The sequence below is a fragment of the Rhodofomes roseus genome (assembly GCF_022264815.1).
Source record: "Rhodofomes roseus strain CIRM-BRFM 1785 chromosome Unknown C8Q71scaffold_3, whole genome shotgun sequence".
Classification (NCBI taxonomy): Eukaryota; Fungi; Basidiomycota; class Agaricomycetes; order Polyporales; family Fomitopsidaceae; genus Rhodofomes; species Rhodofomes roseus.
The window spans coordinates 1,005,595-1,027,077 of record NW_025952959.1 but is presented as its reverse complement, the minus strand read 5'-3'; the positions used below and the strand labels follow the sequence as shown (position 1 = coordinate 1,027,077).

Sequence of the window (21,483 nt, the reverse complement as noted above, 5' to 3'; positions counted from 1 at the left end):
AGAAACTATTCATGAATGCTCTGAAATTGCTGACATGCTGAGGCTCGGGGCCTGACCTCAAGGGCATACTCAAGACGCGAACATACTTGCTTGCCTAATCGGGATGCTCGGAAGGCCTCCGTACCGGCCCGGAGAGCAAATGGCGTGAGCTGATTGGCTGGAGAGGATAGGCGCTGGTGATGCCCAGTGCGTCCGCCACTCTCCCAGGAGCGTCATTCGCATGTCTTCCGCCGCGTTCATCCCGCTCATGTCCCTCTTCCACAGAATATACGTTTATTGCACCACTGGCGAAGGAAATTTTAGCATTGGCTACCTGCATAGTGTGCAATCTCGCCAGATACGATCTAAGGCGACGCAATCACGGTGGCAAACCCCCGCTATATTCAACACATCGCAATATCCACCGCAACAGGAGGTGTCCGGGTAACGTGTGTACAGACGCGTCTTCTTCCCCTGACAGAACCTTTCGAAGCTGCGTCCGTAGGAAGGCCAGGCTCACCCACGACCCATGAGGCCCGTAATCCGACTTCGTCTTCGGATGCAAAGTGGAGGCTTCGATGGTATTAATATGCATTGGAACGCACAACGCCATGTGTGATAGCATTTCTGTGAACTTAAAGTCCTAGCGGCAGGGCACCCTGGTCTTCCCGCGTATCTCCCGCTGATTGTATATCTTGACCTCGAACAAACGGGCGATGGCCGCTGCTACTACCTTCGAGGGTGTGCCGCTGAGCCAGCTCTTCCCTGAGGAGAAGCTGCGATGGAGGGGGTGCGTGTCTACTTTCTTGTCTCGTAAAGAGCACTGTTCCGATTAGCATACTACTATGAACAGATACATTGAATGGGAGGACAACCCCGCCCGCAAAGAGATCGCAAAGCGCATTCTCGCAACCAAGGAGTTCACGCCTAGCCCAGGTCCGTCGTTCCCATGCACATCGCTCCCTCATCCACTGACCGCATCTATCGTCGCACAGAATTCCAACTCGAGCCGCTCCCGAAGACAAACCCCGTCCTGATCGGGTACCGCTGGAAAGAGTACCATGAAGCCCTCGGCCTCAAGCGAATCGTGGACTTCAGCTGGGAGACCGTCCAGAAGGAAAAGCCGGACATGATCCACTTGCTTGACTTTCCCTATAACGGCGAAACACCCAGCAAGGCGCTCATGGAGGGCAAGCTCACAGATAACAAGTACCATTTGTACGTTGAAGTCATTGATATCGCCTTTTGTGGAAGCTCAAAAGGTTCGTATAGTGTTAGGAACCACGGTGGTGTCCCCGACATCGACGAAGACGCGTTCGAGCTTGAGATCGGCGGGCTCGTCAACACGCCTGTGAAGCTGACAATGAAGGAGCTCAAGGACGCATCGCGCTTCCCGTGTGTACACATGCATACTTCGTCTGGTCATGATGAGATGTACGACGTAATATCACAGGCAGAAAGAAGTGACTGTCACCCTCCAATGTAGCGGTACCCGCCGCATCGAGCAGATTCAGGAGTACCCTGGCGACGGCGACGAACTCATCAATGCTGTACGTCTCTTCCAAGTGTGTTTGGCTCGAAACTCAATGATTTTGACCTGCCGGGCAGCCATGGGGCGAGGGTGCGATGTATGCTTTTCATCGTGCATATTGACAAGTACAACTGATTGTAACAATCGTGAAGCGGAACGGCCGTTTATCGTGGCGTACCGCTGAAGAAGGTGCTTAAGCACGCATGCGGCGGGCTCAAGCCCGAGGCGAGGCACCTCGAATTCATAGGAGCCGATACCTACTTCAAGTGAGCTCCTGTCACGCTGCTGACACTCCCTCCGAGTCGTCTTTACAACAACGGGTACCAACTAACGCTTGTCTCGTAGGAAGGGCCACGTCTTCAATTACGCCGTCTCCGCGCCCTGGCGCAAAGTGCGCAACCAGGGCGGCGAAGAAGTTCTGCTCGCCTGGGAGATGAACGGCAAGCCCCTCCCCAAGATCCACGGGTTCCCGCGTACGTGCACCAGCACCCCTGCACACCGCAAGGCTCACGCTCGATGATAGTGCGCGTGATCGTGACGGGCATGATCGGCGCGCGCAGCACAAAATGGCTGTATAAGATCAACGCGCTCGCGGAGCCGAGCCTCGCCCCTGTGCAGAGCCAGGAGTACCTCTACTACACCAGTCAGATCGGCAAGCAGAACGTCAAGTACTCGAACGGGTTCAGTATCCAGAACATGCCTGTCTCGTGCGTGTAGTGTTCTCTGTAACAACTCTCGGTCCGGGTTGGTGCGGTGAACTGAACTCGGTGTGCAGGAGCGCAATCATCTTCCCGAAGGACAAGGAAGTGATCATACATGATGGCCATATCGAGCTGTCGGGGTGGGCGTACAGTGGAGGTGGCAACTGGCCGGAACGAGTTGAAGTCTCGCCTGACGGGTACGCACCGGCCTTCTTTCACCCTCCTTACCCTCTCACACAGGTCGTCTAATACAGTGGGCATGTCTGGTACCAAGTCGACCAAGCCGACATGACCGAGAAGGTGAGGAACCCTCAAGCTCTCCTGTCGGACGGCGCATTGACTGGCTGGTCTCGGACGCCTAATAGCATTACCACGCCTGGCGCATCTGGAAGATCTCCGTGCCCGTCGACGCAGAGGGCTGGATCGAGTTCTGCGCCCGCACCTGGGACTCGTCGAACAACACCGAACCGACCTTCGTACGCTCTGCCTGGAAGTAAGTGGGCCCTACTTCCTCAGCAGTACCCTCCCTCCACCCCATCAAGCGTGCATGTACTGACCTGTACTGTTTAGCTGGGACCTTCACGTCACATCCTCCTGCCACCGCATCAAGCTCTACAGCATGAACCGTACCAGACCCGAGACGAAGGCCAGACTCGAGCTCTACGCCTCGCGCGGCGAGAGCATAACGCCCATCACAAAGCCGACCGAGTACGGCTTGGAGGACATGGACGAGTACCTCGCGAAGATGCGCGCGTTCCCCAGGGAGCCGAAGACCGACTACTGAATGTGGGGTCATGGCGGCAGCGGGTTGATGAACGGCGAATCTGCGATGTCAGTCCGAGGGACACAGTAGTATGTGGTGCATCCGATCCATTCTTGTCTGTCTAGAGCGTATCTGTATATTACCACGGATGTGTATGTAACGGCTAGCTGGCGTACATTGACGTTGACGTTGCGAAAGCGAGGAAGCACAGAAGAACAATATAGGAGGAGAGTAATGAGAACAACGGCTTACAGTGGATAGACTGGACATTCATAACTGCCATGACTTCAGAGACTGTCGATGAACTCAACATGCGAGAGTGCGAGGGCATCAATCATCTGGAGCCTTCATGCATATCACACAGACGTGCTTTTCTCGGCAATGCGCATGACCTCCATGAGCATCGTCTGCTGCTCCGCGCTCAGCGAGGTGGTCGCAAGTTGGTACGCCGAGGGACTCTTCATCTGGAAGGCTACAGCGGACAACACCATCAATATAGTGCAGTAGATAGTCGATGTAGTTGCGTACCAGTCAATGCCTGCTTGAAGGAGACATAGGGGTCGACGGGGTCGAGCGGACTGATGTAGCCAAGCTCTTCATCAATGTCGGACTCGTCTTCTGACTCGGATTCGTCGTCGCCACCAGCTGCCCGCGCGGACTTCTCGCGTAGTCGAGCACCCTCATTCGCGAGCATCTCCATGTACGCCGAATCCTCGTCCCATACATCATCTGTATGTCCAGGTCAGAGGCTAGGAGAAGACGAAGACGAAGATGTCTGAACACTGACCATCATTCTCGTTCAGGTTCAGGAACTGCGTGTCATCAGGCTCATTGGGTTCCTCATCATCGTCACCCTGGAATGCCTCCTCAAGTTCCTTGCGCGCTAGTGTGCAACACTCCTCAGCCATAGAGCAAACCGACGTAATGCCGCATACTCACCAGCGATAGCCTTCGGCAAATCCTTGAAGATCTGCAACGCGCCGGCGACAATGCCTGGCCATCCCTCCTTCACCGAGTCAGGAATCTGGGCTGGGTCCAGCTCGAGGAGCGCCGAGAGCGCCATGACGCTGAGCTTCTTGTCGTGCACCCGTGGCAGACGATTCTCGCCGTTGATTGCCTCAAACCACTTGTCGAAGAACGTGCGGGCCGTGCCTGGCGCGTAAGACTCCATGATGTGAAGTGCAGCACCAGGGTTGTACAAGACAGCGTTGACGAGCACCTCTAGGTTTGCGAGGCGGAGTGAGGTAGTGTTCGCGGAATCCTGAGTCTTAAGGGCGGTCGCGATGATGGCGGGTAGGGCCTGAAGACATGGAACTCGTTGAGAGTGAGTTGTTAGAGGGGAAGTCGAAGGACTTACATCGTCGACGTGACCGCGCAGGTTAAGCAACATAGCCTCAGCAAGCTTGCAGCCGTTAACGGCGTCGTTCTCGCCAAGGTGGTCACTGTCGATGGACGTCGTATAGATGTCGAGCAACATCTGCCGGTACTCGGGACGTGACTTGAAAACATCAGTGCCGTAAGACACAAAGTTGTCCAGACTTGGCAGCATCTCTATGAACGTAGCAGTGTGAACCTGAGAAAGTCGGACCGACTGGCGAGGATGTACGAACCGTCCAGGAAGTCAACCGCCTCGCCCTTGAACGTCTTGTAGGTCAACTCGAACACGGGCCACATGTTGGGCGAGATACTGCGCAGCTTGAAAGTCAAGCTATCGACGAGGTCATACATATTGTCGAAGAGATCTGTGATGAATATGTATCAGAATCTTGCCCAGCACACTATCGTCGACAAGTTGCTTACCGAGGAATTTATTCTCCAAAGTCTGGACGACGATGGGAATGATGATCTCCTGGATCTGTGCGAGGATCTCCGGGGACGAGTCCACTGAGCTGATGATCTGGAGGCTAAGTGAGACGATGGTATCGACGTGAGGAACAGACACACTTACAGTACCAATGGTCTTGGCGACGCCCATGGCCATGAAGGTCTTGTCTTCGCCGGCATCGTTCTCCATGATCGCGTCCATGTCGACGTTGCTGGCGTCAGTCTCATCCAGGGCCTGCGCCTCCTTCGCCAAGCGAGAGTAGGTTTCACACTGGCAGGCAGCGTCAATTGTGGGACTCGATAGACATGTTCGTGGACACGTACGAGACGGGCAGTCAGCTCGGCTGCGACTGGAAGGAGCTCTTGGTGGTATTGCTCCACCATAGCCTCCATGCACGAGTTCAACACATCCAGATCTGTCTCTTCCGACAACCTGAGGAGGGCTACGAGACCATGGCATCGGTGGAACAGTCAGAGACTAGATGCGCAGTGTAGGACTTACTCTGAATAACCTTGCCGACTTGTGGCGCAACAGCGGTCTTGACTGTGTACGAAGTGAGTTGTTTAAACACCCAAACTTCAGCAAGACGATTAACATACCCGTCGGGTGGACTATAATCATCTCGGTGAGCGACATGCACGCCTGAACGCGTACAGGCAATTCGAGATCATCCAGACACGCCGATACTGCGGTGAAGTGTTGGCCAAGAAGCTGCACGACCATTAGAAGAGGCACAGGCGAATGGGAAGGGAGAGCAGTACCTCCTCGCTCGACCACTTCATACCGTTCTTCTCGACAGTGCCGAGAACTTCGCAAGCCTAACAGTGCGTTTGTCAGGCAAAGGACCACTTGCGTGTAGGAGCACTTACAATAGCCCTCATGTAGGCCTCGGAGCTCGTGAATTCAGGCAGGACGTGTTGGGTAACGAACTGCTCCATATTGCCCTTGACGTCGGGGTGCCTCATGATGAATGGACCCAGAGCCGCGGTCATGTTCAGCGCACCGAAGCGCTGTGGTGAGGCGGGCTTCCTACAATATTGTCAAATCTCCGATAGCTCGCCCATGAGTAGGACTCAGACATACGATTGTAGCACTCGGTTGATGAAGGCCAAGATGGGCAAGAAGGTCGACTTGGTACGGTTGCTTGCAAGGGAAAACAAGAAGGAGGTGGCAGCGGAGACGGGGCTGTTGAAGTTTTCATATTCATCTGCGACGACGTTAGCGGGTACAATATACCTGCAAGATGGGCAGGGCATACCAATGACATTGCGAGTGTATTCCACAGGATCGGTGTTCCATTGCTCTTGTCTGTCGGGAGTGAAGGACAGCTGAGGGAAAACATAAGAGGTAACTAGCTCCTCAAAGTGGGGCTTCAGCATCTGCCATGTCGACTTCGGCTTAACGCTGCAATGTCACATCGTGAATGAAGGTCCTAGATGTCACAGGTGGGCGAAACATACCACTCATTGAAGAACGTGAAGATCTGGTACTGGCACTTCTTCGAAAGCCAAGACTGGCCGGAGACGTACAGCTGGATCTGTTGCAGGTAGACCTTGAAGATCTCAGGTGCGAACGTCGTCACGAAGTGATGTGCGAACGCGCTGTACTCCTTCTGCATCGAGCTCGGGAGCTGAGACGGGTTTCCGTAGCGGTGGAAGAGCCGTCCGAGAATGCCGTACGCCCATTTCTTGGCCTTCCACCACTCACTCCGTTCACGGTCTTCCTCGTCCTCCGGTACTGCGCCCTTCGGAATCTGCAGGTTGACTACCTGGAACAGCAACCGACCCCATGGCACGATGCTCTCCGCACTCTGCTGATGGGGGCTGAGTGACAGCACGATCGACGTCTTGTACGTCTTCAATATCATGTGCAACATGAACGGAATCTCCGTCGACGCGTTTGCGGGTGGCGTCGACAGCAGGCCGCTCGCAATGTTGACTAGCGTGGGGAACAATTCCACGACGAGCTTCGGGAGAATGTCATTGTTCTGGCGGAACCTACGCGCGGAGTTGGTCAATACATCCGTGACTGATCAAGATGAACAGTCGGAAGGAACACTGTCGGGGTTCACGTATTGACTAGCGTCAGTTCGTCCTATAATGGCACTGGGATTGCAGCATCTCCCAGAGTTGCTGGAAAGTGGCGGATGCAAGAGCCTTGGGACGCCTACGAAGTGCCCCGTGTGACGGAGTGCAATGTATTGATAATAGGCTGAAGCCACTGATTGCCTCCGCACGGCACGAGTACTTGCATGCCCGGCAGATACACGAGTCAAGACGCCGCAGTGTGTGATTCAGCCTGTCCACGATGCAGGCGGTCTTTCGGTCCAGCCGCGCCAACCTCGAGGGGTGAGCGTTCCTCTCAAGGCGCTAGAACTGACGGGGTGACGTGCACATGGTAATACGCAGACAGCATTACGCAGGTTACATCACCGGAGGTGGGAGGCAGCCACTCAGGTAGTGGCAGGTTCGAATTTCCAGTGGCATACGCGCCCCGATGATGTCCCAACAGAATAACACACTCACCGGAATGCCCGAACCATCTCCAGAGCGGCCACACAGCCGGCACCAACTTCGCGCACGTTGCTGCTTCCGAGCATACGCTTGACATTATCGAGCAGATCGGGCCAGTTGTCCGGGAAGTCGCGTGCGACGATGTTTTTGAGGGTGTTCGCCAGCTGAACAGTGACCAGGCTCGATTGCGAGGAAGCCAGAAGGGGTAGGAGGGACGCCTTGAGGGCATTGCGGTCGGAGGGCGCGATCGGGGCTTGGTCAGGGCGTGGATGCGAGGGCTCAACAAAGTAGGACGTGTAGACCCGGTTCTTCAAGTAGACTACTGCAGCCTGCTTCGTCGCACTTCGATGTGACGCATTAGCACATTTTCAGGAGGGAGAACGCGTCGGGGACGCACATCTCCACGTTATCGCTTCCGATGATCTGCAGGATGGCCGTGACCATGCCCTCCTGGCCACCGATCTGCGTAGAACGGATTCATTTCCGGTGGTGAAAGGCTCGGTATACGTCGTCCGTACCTTGCGGATCTGCAGTTCTCCGGATTTTTGAACATTAGGGTCAGGACTGTAAGTGCTCGCGAAGAGATTCGAGAGGGTTTGGAGGTCCATCTTTGCGGGAATGGACTTTTTTGAGTTGTAATCACAGACGGGATGCGGGTATGAGAAACGCGGGTATACGAGTGAAAGAGGAGAGCAAGGGATGTTTGGGTGTGGTCGACGGCGAGTGGCCGAGATGAACAAAGCACAAATTTTCCGCTCAGCGCGTGTACGCGCCGTGTCACACCGCGTTGTAGGACGCGTCGCGCGTCGCGCGTCTCCGCCTGAGCCACCTCCCGCCTCATCGCCTGATTCAAACTTAATTGGCCAGCCCTTCTGTGAAACTGTAAGCAAATATAGAGAGGCGCCTTGGACGATTCACTCCATCTCCAATCATAAGTGCCTTCACCCCAACTTCGCCCAGCAATTAGACGTAAAGACACGGTGTCATGTATTACGGTGTGGTCCAGGGTATCGCTAAAATGATGGAAGCTAGCCTAGAAATACATTTCGCGCCAGAGGCGAAGGTAGGCCATGTACAGCGTAGGGAAGTATTCAAGGGGAGGTCAGCAGATAAGTCCACATCCCAAATATTACATTCAAGAGAAAGCCAACAATGATCCCGATTTGCGTACGCCGCCTGCACGTCACATACACGCGAAGAACGCGCATGAACACAGTAGTCAGTTGGCCGCGAAGATTAGTCAATGTATGGACGGTAACTTACGAGAAAATAGCACTGCTGGTCGCTTCGTGCTCGCTACCGTCATCCCAGAATACCGCAGGCTTGGGCGCACGGATGAAGAACAGCGGTATGAGAGGGAAGAAAAAGCCCACGACGATACCGTTTAGGAACGTGTGAGACGCGCGCGAAGATGGGGAGGACAGTGACGCTCCTCCGCCGTTATCGAAGGAGTCAATCCATTGCTCTTCAAGAGCGCGCGCGTGCTCCTCAACTCCATGCGATCATCAGCGAAAGAAGGCAGCTGGCAGACATCGGGGGAGTAACTCACAGTCCTCATCGCTCTCGAAGTCCTGATCCAGGTAGTCGCCGGCAGAATGGGCATGAAACTGCAGCCGAATGTTCGCAACATCCTGTTCGGAAAAGCCGGCTGCAGCCAGCCTGTCAAATCCCCGCAGGGGCTTCAGCTGCGCCGTCTATTGCATGATAAGCGACCGCATTTGACCATACATGAACAACCTTCGCTACGTACCTGTACTTCGGTCTCTTCTTCCTCGCCATCCGTCAGAGGTGGGCCGACGGAACAATGTAACCATGTGGTACTGGGGCCCTGCTCTTTCTCTTCGCTGGGAGCATCCCCCGATACTGCGCGACGCTGACGCTGTTCCAGGGATGTGAGACGAGGATAAAGCGGGGTCGCTTCCGCGAGGAGCTGGCCAGACAGAATAAGCTTCAGACGACGCCTCTCCAGTTGCGGTCTAGCGTCTCGAATCTATATCACCAGAATGTCATTGCCATTCATTGCAGGGGCGCCTTCCTCTGCAACGTACCTTCCGCTTGATATCCCGAATAACATCGGTCTCTACGACCCGCAGTGTTAAGTCAGGAAGCCCTTCGGTAAACCGAATGACCAAATCCTTGGGAGGCGGCGTTTCTTGACTTGGGCCGGATTCGGGCACATCAGCTCGCTGCTTTCCTTGGGCTTTCTCGCTCAGCATAATGAGGGACTTCTGGCGAGGTGTGGAGACAGCACGACGGGGATGCACTGGCAGTGTTAGGCTACTTAAGCGAGTCGCGGTGGCTGAGAAGGTGACGGACAGATCGGACGCTACTAATCTCCACAGCGAGATTCAGACTCCGCGCTTATTGCTCACGCCTCGGGGCTAGGTAAGGGAACTCCGCTGAAATGCTGTGGCCCGGGTCATTGTCAGCACTTGGCTTCAGCAGGCTTCAGCCCGTACCCTCACCAACGTCTTCGACCCGCATACCCGCAGAGATCCAGCAACATGCCTCGCGCAGAAGGTACGTAGGAGCTGCGGCGGCTGCTTATGGGCAACTGATAACCTATTTCTATAGTCGGCACGCCAAAGTACCTGGCCAACAAGATGAAGTCCAAAGGGCTTCAGCGGTTGCGCTGGTACTGCCAAGTGTGCCAGAAGCAATGTCGCGACGAGAACGGCTTCAAATGTCACGCTCAATCGGAGTCACATCTACGGCAGATGCTCGTCGTGGGCGAGAGCGCCGGACGGCACATTGCCGACTTCTCATCCCAGTTCCAGTACGACTTCGTACAACTACTGTCTCGCCGCTTCGGAACGAAGCGTGTCAAGGCCAACACCGTCTACCAGGAGGTCATTCAGGACAAAGGTCACCTCCACATGAATGCGACACGATGGGTCACGTTGACGGAGTTCGTCAAGCATCTTGGCCGCACAGGAGTTGCGAGGGTAGATGAGACGGAGAAGGGCTGGTTCATTGCATGGATTGACAATAGCCCGAAGGCATTGGCTAAACAGGTACGTTAGTTGAGCCATTTGGTTTGGTACGGTACTCATCGACTCTGCCTTTACAGGAGGCATCACTCAAGAAGGAGCGCATGACTATGTCCGATGAGCAGCGCGAACGGATGCTTCTCAGCGAGCAGATCGAACGCGCGGCAGTATCGGCTCCGTCAGAGTCCTCGCCTCCACTCGTAGAAGAGGGGCTCAAACGTGATGAAAGCACGGAGAAGGTTGTCTTGTCCTTGGCACCGAAGGCCACAGCTGCCTCTACTTCGACTACAGGGCCTTCAGGGGGGTTGAAGATCAACCCCCTGAAGCCATCCACGAATCCGCTCAAGCCTGCCGTCAACCCTTTGAAGCGGCCAAATGTGTTCAAAGCGGCAGCTGCGTCCTCGGCGACCGGCTCAGCATCGGCAAATACCGAAAAGACCAATAGCAAGAAGAGGGAGGCGCCGATGACTACAGCGGAGAGGTTGATCTTCGAGGAGCAGGCGCGTAAACGGAGACGTATGGAGCAAGAAGCTGTGGCGTAGGCTTGTAGGTTTCTATGCGTTAGGCGCCCGGCGTTCGGTACGACTATTGTTCCACTCGAGTCTTTGTGTTTAATTGTACAATATTGTTCTAACAGTGCTTTGAGCCTCGTGCCATTGATGATCAGTCTGGACGATCGTGATCGCTTTGTTGTCAACGCCCTGCGTCTTGTACTGCGGTCGTCAAAGCGCTGCTAGGACCCACATACAGCATCACCGCTTTGACCTTTCCGCATGCTACATAATGCGGACAGTTCGTGAAGCCATGCGTTTCTTATCCTCACCGACCTTTCCCGTACTCACACCACGTCGTGCTCACTATGACCGATGGCGACGGGAAATTCGACCACAACTTCATCGAATATATGTTGTCTGGACCCCTTCTAGATTGGGACAGTCAACCCTTCGCCGGCGGCCTTCATGTGCCCCTTCCAACCTGGTCGACGGATGCACACGTACTGGCTCCTCACCCACAAGACGATAACGTTGCGAAACCTCCGCCATACCCACCCCCGGTCTATGTCAATCCATCCGTGCGCGATACATACACGCACGCGTCCTCCGGCCGCGCTGTGCCCACGCCACTTGCTCCGTCGCACTTCCATGAGTCGCCTAAGCGCTCGGAATCGTCGATATACGAAGGATTCACGACCTCCGATGTGGTATACAGTTTGGAGGACTTCGATACGTTCACCGGCGGACCCAGCAACGTTGCGCTGCCTTCCCTAGCACCACCCGCCACTGCCAACGCCACTCAACACGATTTTGGCTCCGAAGTTCCTGGCATCGGCACTGCGTCCACTACCATCTCTCCCCTCGACACAAGTCTCCCTAGCACATCCGTCGCCGGTTCTTCGATCTCACTGTACCATTCGGGACCCAGCGCTGCGCCACATCTGCTGTCTGCAGACGTTCACGCGCCTTCAGCAGGACCTTCCTCATCTTATCTTGCTGCCCCCGCATACCCCATTGCACGCTCGTATCCGCGCGATGATGATACGGAAGAGCATGTGAGAGCAGGTAAACGCCGCAAGGTCGCACACACCAAACCGGCTACGCCACCACTCCCACCGCAGCCCTCAGATACCAACATACGGCCACAGAAGAGAGCTCCCAAGCGACGGGTATCGCCACGGGTGGACAACGGAGTTCCAGTCACCACTCACGACAGCGTCGCTCCACACCCCGTTCCCCACCTGGCTGTGCCGCATCCGGACCGAGCACCCATTGTACATGCACCATCCGGAACTCACTACCTGCAGATCCCTCATCCGTCGTTGCCTCGCGCGCACTCTACTGGGTCTGTCGGTCAGCATGGTATGCTGCTGGCCGACGCATCGACTGCGCCACTCCCTCGAGCTCACTCGGCTACCGGAAGAAACCCTACTCCTCTTCCGGCCCCCCGCGACATTCATGCTCAACGGTACATGAGAGAGCGTGGGATTTCCTTCTGGCCACGCGCGCGGCAGGAACGCGAGCAGGAGTTCAATCTTCATCATCACGCTGTCGATGGAAGCGCTACTGGACATCGAGTACGTTATGCAGGTTCCTTCCGCTGAGCATAGACTAACGTATCAATCCAACGGTGTCTAGGCACAGGTTGGTTATATGGGCGGAGACGCGACACGACTCGATCACTTCACTTCAGAACAGCCACCAACTCCACGCACCATCGTCGTCCCCGATCCCCCGTTCAACCCTGACGCAGCTCGCTTTCCTCCCTCTGGCGCACCCAAACCGGCGTACAATGATCAACCTCACACCGCGTATCAAGCGTATGACATCCCAGAGCCGTCGAGCGCACAGACTGAGGTAGCCGGACCATCTTCGAGCACTTCGCGAGGTCGTAAACGCAAGAATGCTCCCAAGGACACGACTCCCGGCCCCATGCCTGCGGGGAAAAGGGCCCGCCGCTCGCACCTGACCCACGAGCGACCGCCCAGTCCGGTACAACATCCTCTTGCGGTACCACCGGACTCCCCACCCTTCATACCTGACCGTAAACCCAAAAGGGCCCGGCGTTCCAATCCATTGATTCCGCCCAGGCATCCTGCAGACGTCCCGACGGCGCCCGGCGCAGGACACCCTTCCGCGTCACACCCTCCGCCACCCGCTCTAGCACGGTCCCCGTCTTCTTCCAAGGGAGAAGGTCCGTCGAACAGGCATGCCTCGCCGCTATCCGATGATGAGCCCTTCGAAGAGCTAACAGACACGACCCCCGCGAAGTGGGAGCGGGCGACGTATGTCGCCTACCAGCTGGACACGAGTTATTGGGCCAGGGAATTTCCCGAAGCGTCATACGGCCGGACGTGGTTGGAAAGCTGCCAGATGCAAATGAGGACCCACGTCGGCTTCGTGGGCGACCCGGAATCGCTAGACCGTGTCGAGGCTGGCCAGACGCAGGTGGAAGTGAGATATCTCTCGTCAGAAACGCGGCCAATGCACCCCCACTCCAACCGGCGTTATGTCAACGTGAAACCCTACTTCTTCAAGCGTGACCCGCTCGCGAAACAAACTGCTCGTGCGCGCAAAGCCATGGAGGTCCTAGGGGGGGACGAGAAGTTCAGGAAGAACCCCGCAGCATACGAACCTGAAGCCTATCCCTGGTTCGCCCCGTTCGAGGGGAGCAGACAACACGCGGTCTTTGGCACGAAGCTCCTGGTCACTCAATATAAAGATTCGGACTCACGACTCGACCTCAGCCACGAAGGAATGTGCTATATCAACACGCTGCATCGCCGAGACGAGCATGACCTAAAAGAGTGGAAACTGAGAGGGTCGGATATAATACGTCAGATCCGCCGGTATTGCGTTCCCGAGAAGCCCGTCCCGGCGAGAGTCTGGAGAGACGTCAGCATGGCGTCGCCCGAGCCTCACGATCCTGCGCGATTTCTACAAGAGTTACGCTGGATTACTCGGTAAGTCGAATGTGCTTTGGTGTGTTCGCAGTGACTCACGACTTCTCAGGTTTTACCTCCATTGCAAATATCCGGACGAGTATGAACGTCCGGCAGCCACAGTAGAATGAGCGGCGGATGGCACACCCTGAGTAAGGGCATATTGCTCAGGGATTGGAGTGTAGGGACGGTCGTGATTCGTACCACGGTTGGTGTGTAGAGGTGCGTCACGTACGACGCACCGGATGGATACCACGCACGCCCACAGACCGGGTTTTATGTCATTGTACGATTGCAATTTTGTAGTATACCATAGATACCCACATCAGAACATTGCTAGCATTCGACCGCAGTGCGACAGCCCACAAACGAGGGCAAATCACAGATGTATCCCAGGAACATTGTCGGTCCTATCGCCGGGTGGTGGCGCGACCCTTGCCTTTGTCCTTTGAAGTTTTTCTCGCAGGCGGTGGGCTGTTATCTCTTGTGCCTCGCTGAGGTCTCGTAGGGCCCTTTCTGCTCGCTTGCTCAGGCTCCTTGCTCGCGTCCACAGAGGCCGGCTTCCAGTCTCTGAATTTCCTTCTCGAAGCATTGCTGCCTATCTCTAGGTACTCCGCTCTAGTCACCGCTTGCTGTGTGAACGCATGTTTCTTCGCAAAGGCCACTCCAGACCGATACGATTCCAGTATTGGGCTTAAGAACGACCGGGTCAACACACATGAGGCAAGGCACTGGCGGACGTATGTACGTACTCCTTGGAGCTGTAGATGGCGGGTTCACAATCGACAGGCGCTAGTGCGCGCAGTTCAGACTCGCTGTACAGCATCATGAGACGTAGCAATCGCCTGACAGCGGAAGGAGCTCACAGTCGTTCGCGGAACCCTGGAAACTTGGCATTCCCACCAATAAGACCAATGTGGGCCCAAAACATTCCCTGCAGGTCCTCGGGCAGAAGGGCGACACTTTGTGCCACCGTGGAGGCGATGCCAGACTGCTCCAGACCTACCGATCAGCGCGTTCCGTCAGTCAGACCGAGTCTCCCGGACATAAGGAGAGAACCCAATCACCGATGTCATCTGGCCGGAACATGATCTCCGGTACCGTGAACCTCTCGTTGTTCATGTACATCACCTGTGCTTGCCCTTCAAGCGGTTCATCCCGTCGACGGATCCTCCCAGGTCGGTTCAGTGAGAAATCCGGGAGGATATACTCCTGTACGATGGAATTGCTTCTTGGATTCAGGCTGAAAGGGCTCAGAGGTCATCGCATCGGTGGCACGGCCTTTGACGTACTGGGAAGTCTCCATGTCTTGCGTGAAGTCAGTGGACACGTAACAGCACTTCTCTTTGATGTTGTTCACAATGTGTGTCTCGTCCATCATGTTCCACTGGCGAAATGACGCCAGCTCTTTCAGCTGGTTCGTGAGCAACTTGCCCCCGACATCGATGCTGACGGATGGCATCATTCCACAAGGACCTGGCTGGGAAGAAATCCACTCACCGCTTGACTGCGTTCCATACGATTTCCCCATTGAGAATGGGGACAACGTGAGTGAAACTGAAGCCACTATCTACCACGAGCATGCAGTCCGGAGCAGGTAGTCCCGGTCGCGCATATAGTTTGCCATACGGAATAAGAGACGCGGCTAGAAGCCATGTCTGAATGGCAGCTTCGCTGTTCGAATTGCGAGAAGTGACTCACGTGCACAGCGGTAATATGATTGGAAGTCGTACTCTTCGAAGACGAACTGGTCATACACGTCTTGTATATTGGGGAGGTTAAAATAAGGCTCGGTGATCAGGAGCGACGACTCCGCCGTATTGACCTAGTCATAGCGCGGTCTCTTTGTCAGATAGGATGATACTTTGTGTTCAAAATGCCACTGACGGCGAGAACCTCATGGGAGAAGAGTCCATCCCATATCGCCTTTTCGGCATCCCAGTCCGTGAGGTATCCCTACTTCAGTTTGTTTAGCATGAGCCCTGTTCGCCCATGGTTCGGGTGTGCAAGGGAGGGACCCCACCTTCTCGAAAGGCAGGCGATAATGTAGCGAAGAAAAATCGCGACATTTATCCAGTTCATGGCCAATGTAGGTACCCTTATCCCCCTTCGAGCGCACTATAGCGTTTGTGATGACCCTGCGTGGCCGACGATGAGAGTGAGAAGGTCGGGCGTGGACAGTCCGGCCACTGACCTTGGATCGGTGTTGTGTACACCGACAACACCTGCCTTTATTGTCGATGCACCATTGTCCAGTATGATTACCGTGGAAGATTTCATGGTTATGAGTCCGAGTCTCGCGGCATTCAAAAGACCACGCTGTTGCAAGCCAGGTGCCTTGATATGCAGGACTGTATCAGCTGCGACACGATTTCTCTGCCTGGCGCGAGGGGAGGACAGCTGTCCTGAGCTTGGTGGACGGTCATCAAGGCCGCTAGACGCCAGTAAGATCGCTTTCGAATCGGCCACTCCCGCTTTGGAGCCCCGACATCTTGGCCCAACACATTGTCACTCAGACTCTCGCCCTTCTTTCAGAATACGTCTCTCTAGCATCGTTCGGCAGCTTGTCCACTACATAGCTTACATGTAAGGCCAGCGCAGAGCACAACATTTGGTGCCTGATCTCACCTCTGAATTGAGGTCCGTCTCCGAGTCGGACAAGTCGGACGATCAGAACCTTGCTAACCTTGGTCGCGGGCCGGCCGTCCCGTTCAGGATCCATCGTAAGACGGAGTTAAGTTGCATTCAATTTGACTCGGACCAAGTACGTGTAATCCAGTAGGCTCAGCCAAGGCTCAGCGCTGCGGTTAGCCTCTGCGTACGACATTCAATGTGAGTGGGATCGGTGTCTTCTTTATTGAAGCTAAGATGATCATTGTAGCTACAAGTAGCAATTCGCCGCAGAGCTCCGAGTGTCCTTGCCAGTGGACTTCGATACTTGTGTTGTCCATCCGGCTTCTTGAGCTTCATTTCCAGTTACCGGCTCGCCTTCGGCCCTTATTTGTGGAGAATCCGGAACCTCAATCTCGCAAGCTACCCCTTTTCCAGGTAGGCGCGAGAATCCGCTCAGCGCATGGCCCCGCGATCTCATGGTCCCGATTCTACCACAGGTTGAGGATACTCCTCACTGACAGATCTGCCAGTGTTCCAGGGACCCTTCATCAAGACTCCCTGTAACTGGGTGCCTGGTCTGCCATGTGTGTCGCGTTCTGGTCCTTGGAGCATCCTGCGTATGCATTGTGCGTCAGCGGCGCCACTATCGTCGCTTCCCCAAAGTGACAACCCCTGACATGTATAGAATCCTATGCAGCAATCGGGATGAGTACCTGTCCCGGCCAACGGCGAATGCACATTTCCATTCCTTTGAGCCCGTTGGCCGCGCTGAGGACCCGGATGGGAAGGTCTTATCTGGCAGAGACTTGCTCGCCGGAGGGACCTGGGCGGGCGTGAACCGCTCTGGAAGAGTCGCGCTCCTGTATGCCGTGTGTGTTTCATCCTCTGAACAGTACTCAAAGGGTCCACAGGACCAATATCACGGAGCCCCCAGGGAAGTACGCATCTAGCCGGGGCGAGCTGGCGTCGTCCTTCCTACTCCCGAAGACGCCGACAGCAACACTGCGCGATGAACTCGATAAGCTCCTCGCTGAGAACGGCAGGTTCGCTGGGTTCAATCTGCTCCTCCTTGCTCCTCGGAGAGAACACACGGAAGGCGGGCGCAAATTGTGCTTCGACTCAGCATTCGTGACAAATTCTGGCGGGGGCGGCAGGGTAACCGCACGCGGGCTCTCGGATGCCGAAAGGCGATGCGGAGGACTGTCCAATGGTATTGATTGTGCGGGCGCGAACGAGTGGCCAAAGGTGAAGAAGGGCACGCGAGCGCTGCAAGATGTGCTCGAGACCGCCACAGAAGGCATCAGCGAATCCAAACTCGTGGAGCGGCTGTTCGAACTTCTGACGTGGGTACCGCATGATACAACTCATTACTCCGACGCTCTGCTAACATCCGCGAGGGTTGTGCCGAAAGTTGGACAAGTGATCCTGCACCCGTAGACCGCGCCGCACTCCGCAATACAATCCGAGTAGACCCTTTCCTCACCCAAGTGCCTCAGTCATCAGATCGCAAGGAGTACTACGGCACCCGTCTTTCCACCGTATTGCTTGTCAGAAAGGATGGGGGCGTTTGCTTGGTAGAGCGAGACGCGTGGATGCTGGATCCGCATGGGGATGTTGTGGAGGCGGACGCCAAGGGCCAGCGCGTCTTCCACTTCCAAATAGACCTGGAGAGTAATGACGATCAAGTGTGAAATTGCCAAGGAAATCCATGCTAGATGTCTATAAGACGCTATACGCTACATTGTACCAGTGATCGAAGCTACGCAAGAAATGAGGTGCATGATATCGTCCCCAACGTTTAACCCAAATTATACACGCCCTACGGTCAGATACGGTGCCAGTGATGTCCAGATATGACGACCAAGTCCCCTGAGGCAAACAAAAAGAACAAGAAGAATCAAGTAGCAAGATGGTACGCTTTCTGGTAGTCTGCCGTCGCGACAGGGTAGTATTCGTATGCGTTCTGCGCCTCCATTGTTGACCATTCCTGCAACGGCGTGTTCAAGCTGGATTGGCTCGACGCCGACGTCGGCGACATGATATCGCTATCAGCCGACGATGGCACTGCGGTGTCATACGTCGAGTCAGCCATATAATTAGAGCCGCCTCCGCTGCATAGCTTGGTTAGTTGACTGATGTATGACTGCGGCAGAATGGACTCACTGCATGATATCGTCAAGCTCAACGATCCTGCTGAGAACGCGACAATCATGGTGCGCATGATGCTCCGGTAGCTGCCTGAGTATTTGCGAGGCAGTGCGAAGTTGGGAGGTGAGCGCTATCAAGGGAGGTACGGAAGCGGGGTTGGTCAAGCAGGAGCACGAGACCTGGCCCTCGGCGGTCTGCATCGAGGACCTGGTATATGAATGGTGTGTGTAGTGGTCCCCGTTCGACTGCGCCGGCAAATCCCCGTTGTCGTAGCCCATGGGAGAGCTAGACGACGACGACGAATAGTACATTGCAGACTCGTCATGCGGGTTCTGCTGGGCATAGCCACGATAGTATGCCTGCGAAGCGGATACTGCTTCGTGAGAGTCTGGCGATCCAGGGGACGTTGAACCTAGGCTATAGAGTTGGTGCCGGGAGAAGTCGGCCGGTTGCTCCGATTTGACAGAGGAAGTTGCACCGACAGTTAGGCCGTCTCCGCTTCTTAGGTGCGGCAATGTCAAGCTCCGTTTGCTGGACCTCGAGTGCCACTTCTCGTTGGCGTCGCCATCGCAATAGTTGGGCTCTGCCCAGCGGGGGTGGGGTTTGCCTGGCAAATAGTCGGTATCGTGTAACCAACGCGTGAAGAGCAGCCAACGTACCACGTAGTTCCCTAACGAGGCTTTCCAGTTCAGCGATTCTGTTTCGTAGACGAGTCGTCTCGTCGATATTCGGATCGTCCCTTATGGTATATGTTTGAGTGTCGGTCACATCCCTGACTCATGGAGGATACTCACCTTAAAGCTGGGTCATCGACCTCGTAGACGCATAATCCAGTCTGATGGTTGTTTAGCGAGCAACACCTCTACACAGGCATAGTGATTCACCAGTCCTAGTTGAATGCACCGCTGACACGGGCGTTTGCGATCGCACTGTCGACAAACTGTGTTAGCAGCCCGGCGTCGAACCACGACGGTATGATCTCACCTTCCGCTTCGAAGTATGACAATTGAGGCACGACTGCGTAGTCCGGTTCCGTCGCCTGATGAAGTGGCGACGATGAGTACAAGAACATGGAAGTAAGACGTGAATCTCACCTCTTGCGGTGGTCAACCTCGATGCCCAAGTCGAAGTCCATGATCTCGCCCTTGAACTGAAGGGGTGGCGAGTGCGAGTCTGTGCTGAGGCTCATATTTGGCAGATGGTCAGGGTCGACACGGTTGATGCGTACGTACTTATGTACTCGCAGGCGCCATGGACTAGACGCCAATAGTGGCTCCGAGGGAATCCTTTTAATGACTACATGCAGCGAATCGTGCAAGGTTCTGGAGACAAGCCGCACCGAAATGGGTCGGACACTTTGAAGTATCGTCCCTGGCCGGCCTGGACTACTTCTGGACTTCCCGGGACAGTGAAGGCGCCTTTGCGGGATGTGACATAACGTGCGAGTCGGAGAAGTAACCGTCCCGCGAATTCGGTGAAAAGCAGATAAGATTCATGGCCACCGAACCGCTGCCATCGAGAATGCCGTGATGCATGGAATGTACGTTATCGAGAAAGGTACCAACAAGGAAGCAGGTTCTCCCCGCTATTCGGTAACCACTCTCGAGTTCGGCTCCTGTAACCCTCTGTATCAGTTCAGTTCCCTGAGATCACACTGATACATCCGTACAATCTGTTCCACAGGGAGGGACAGCCACTAGGACGGGCGCCGTGAGACTCGGGATGCTGATCGGGTCGAATGCCCAATTGGCGCTGAGTCTATCCGTCCTTTTGGATCTGGACTACCAGATGCCTGAACCGTGTAGGGTCCACTGGTTTGCGACTTCGACTTCCTCCCACCAGCCCGAAAGGGAGCGTCGCAGAACTCAGCGGCGTTCCATCGTTAGGGCCCAATCTCCCGGGCAAACACTACACCTGGTGAGTGGATAGGCATAAGAGGAACGGAACATGCCCCGTCGGGATGCGCACACAAAGCTTGATTCGGAGATTTCGACGAAGATGTAGGCGGCAAATCCAACGCCTTCCAAATCGATAGTATCTCCGAAGGGCGTGAGACGTACTCCGCCAATGCAATGTCTGTCCCACGTTCCTTGCATGCCCAGGTCGACGGCGTTCCCGGAACTGGTTGACGGAACGATCCTGATGCTGCAACACGTCACATGTACTGGTTCCAGGACGCCGAGTGCCGAGTACAACGAACGCAAGGCGCAATTGACCATCGCCGTCTGGGTCTTGTACGTACCTGTGCACTCACCAATGACGTCCGCAGCCTCATGATTCGTGAAGCATAGAGTTCCGTTCGGGATCGACTCGGTGTCGCAGCGCCAGGCATCGAGACGTACGGTTTAAGCTTTCAAGTGGAGCTTCAATAATCGTGTATTGTGGCAGAGGAAGATATTCTCACCTCATTGTTCGAGGATACGATATAGCTCTGGATCCTTCCTAGTCCAATTCCGCGTGCGCGGGTTGAATTGGCTCGGCGGCAACAGTCATCCGCTGGTACGTGATAACAGTCATCATTGCCAAAACTGCTTTCATATCCTCGACATCGGTGGCGCGCTAGCCTTCCGAGCAGAATATGACTGCGATGTGCGATGTGTCGGAAAAGTTCGTGCATGAGGCCTGAACCCCGACTCTGCTGAGTGGGGGCCAATGCCGAGATCCCGTCGGACGTTCGAGCTCACGCGCCGGGACACAAGACAAGAAAGACCGCTGCCCAATCGGTGATTTGCCATTGTAACAGAATGGCGGGGTATTGCAGGTGAGGACATGTCGGCTTGCCCAGACCTTGCAGGGCCCTAGTGAGCATGACTGTGCAGCGACGATGTAATCGAGGATCTGTGGATGTGATGCTCAGCGTGTCTCATAGCGTCAACAGAAGGCAACTGCCACTAGTGTCTTGCCAAGTCTCGCTGTTCACCGGCCGCCTGCGGATAGGCCTGTCGGCCTCCCGGAGTCCAACTTGGGGCGTTTGGCAAGGAGAG

General features: G+C 55.3%; 8 protein-coding genes across 8 annotated transcripts; 4 read left to right on the top strand and 4 right to left on the bottom strand.

Moving 5' to 3' along the window:
• Positions 1-495: 495 nt before the first annotated feature.
• Positions 496-3,131, top strand: C8Q71DRAFT_344326 (sulfite oxidase mitochondrial precursor). Its single transcript, XM_047917948.1, has 13 exons — positions 496-769; positions 833-915; positions 975-1,197; positions 1,252-1,374; positions 1,433-1,529; positions 1,588-1,607; positions 1,663-1,776; positions 1,856-1,983; positions 2,034-2,217; positions 2,286-2,408; positions 2,466-2,511; positions 2,577-2,704; positions 2,782-3,131. Exons 1-13 carry the CDS (start codon positions 696-698, stop codon positions 2,993-2,995), a joined length of 1,557 nt encoding a protein of 518 aa, XP_047782994.1. The 5' UTR covers positions 496-695; the 3' UTR covers positions 2,996-3,131.
• A 37-nt stretch (positions 3,132-3,168) lies between these two features.
• On the bottom strand, positions 3,169-8,106 carry C8Q71DRAFT_344279 (ARM repeat-containing protein). The gene is made up of 19 exons (XM_047917947.1): positions 7,831-8,106; positions 7,710-7,774; positions 7,325-7,654; positions 6,260-6,796; positions 6,058-6,203; positions 5,883-6,006; positions 5,669-5,828; positions 5,561-5,617; positions 5,399-5,510; positions 5,301-5,342; positions 5,123-5,241; positions 4,923-5,069; positions 4,775-4,871; positions 4,585-4,716; positions 4,332-4,525; positions 3,914-4,274; positions 3,762-3,857; positions 3,503-3,703; positions 3,169-3,446 (listed from the first exon to the last, which is right to left on the bottom strand). Exons 1-19 carry the CDS (start codon positions 7,918-7,920, stop codon positions 3,331-3,333), a joined length of 3,126 nt encoding a protein of 1,041 aa, XP_047782993.1. The 5' UTR covers positions 7,921-8,106; the 3' UTR covers positions 3,169-3,330.
• A 169-nt stretch (positions 8,107-8,275) lies between these two features.
• On the bottom strand, positions 8,276-9,612 carry C8Q71DRAFT_738310 (DUF2407 C-terminal domain-containing protein). The gene is made up of 5 exons (XM_047922653.1): positions 9,361-9,612; positions 9,063-9,302; positions 8,862-9,006; positions 8,576-8,804; positions 8,276-8,488 (listed from the first exon to the last, which is right to left on the bottom strand). The coding sequence occupies exons 1-5, from the start codon at positions 9,526-9,528 to the stop codon at positions 8,404-8,406; spliced, it is 867 nt and encodes a 288-aa protein (XP_047782992.1). The 5' UTR covers positions 9,529-9,612; the 3' UTR covers positions 8,276-8,403.
• Positions 9,613-9,735: 123 nt separating this feature from the next.
• C8Q71DRAFT_738307 (domain of Kin17 curved DNA-binding protein-domain-containing protein) lies at positions 9,736-10,962 on the top strand. Its single transcript, XM_047922652.1, has 3 exons — positions 9,736-9,832; positions 9,887-10,326; positions 10,383-10,962. The coding sequence occupies exons 1-3, from the start codon at positions 9,817-9,819 to the stop codon at positions 10,842-10,844; spliced, it is 918 nt and encodes a 305-aa protein (XP_047782991.1). The 5' UTR covers positions 9,736-9,816; the 3' UTR covers positions 10,845-10,962.
• Positions 10,963-11,003: 41 nt separating this feature from the next.
• Positions 11,004-14,009, top strand: C8Q71DRAFT_344199 (uncharacterized protein). Its single transcript, XM_047917946.1, has 3 exons — positions 11,004-12,373; positions 12,435-13,759; positions 13,809-14,009. Exons 1-3 carry the CDS (start codon positions 11,162-11,164, stop codon positions 13,867-13,869), a joined length of 2,598 nt encoding a protein of 865 aa, XP_047782990.1. The 5' UTR covers positions 11,004-11,161; the 3' UTR covers positions 13,870-14,009.
• A 139-nt stretch (positions 14,010-14,148) lies between these two features.
• Positions 14,149-16,018, bottom strand: C8Q71DRAFT_701180 (actin-related protein Arp6; the record flags this gene model as incomplete). Its single annotated transcript, XM_047920173.1, has 10 exons — positions 14,149-14,431; positions 14,491-14,553; positions 14,605-14,740; positions 14,806-14,981; positions 15,031-15,186; positions 15,239-15,407; positions 15,440-15,563; positions 15,626-15,694; positions 15,762-15,876; positions 15,933-16,018. The coding sequence occupies 10 exons, from the start codon at positions 16,016-16,018 to the stop codon at positions 14,149-14,151; spliced, it is 1,377 nt and encodes a 458-aa protein (XP_047782989.1).
• Positions 16,019-16,667: 649 nt separating this feature from the next.
• On the top strand, positions 16,668-18,101 carry C8Q71DRAFT_344041 (DUF833-domain-containing protein). The gene is made up of 5 exons (XM_047917945.1): positions 16,668-16,786; positions 16,849-16,977; positions 17,037-17,213; positions 17,263-17,694; positions 17,763-18,101. The coding sequence occupies exons 2-5, from the start codon at positions 16,934-16,936 to the stop codon at positions 18,040-18,042; spliced, it is 933 nt and encodes a 310-aa protein (XP_047782988.1). The 5' UTR covers positions 16,668-16,786; positions 16,849-16,933; the 3' UTR covers positions 18,043-18,101.
• A 147-nt stretch (positions 18,102-18,248) lies between these two features.
• C8Q71DRAFT_794582 (uncharacterized protein) lies at positions 18,249-19,634 on the bottom strand (the record flags this gene model as incomplete). Its single annotated transcript, XM_047925546.1, has 7 exons — positions 18,249-18,462; positions 18,515-19,106; positions 19,159-19,238; positions 19,294-19,334; positions 19,384-19,428; positions 19,484-19,538; positions 19,594-19,634. 7 exons carry the CDS (start codon positions 19,632-19,634, stop codon positions 18,249-18,251), a joined length of 1,068 nt encoding a protein of 355 aa, XP_047782987.1.
• Between the last annotated feature and the right edge of the window lie 1,849 nt (positions 19,635-21,483).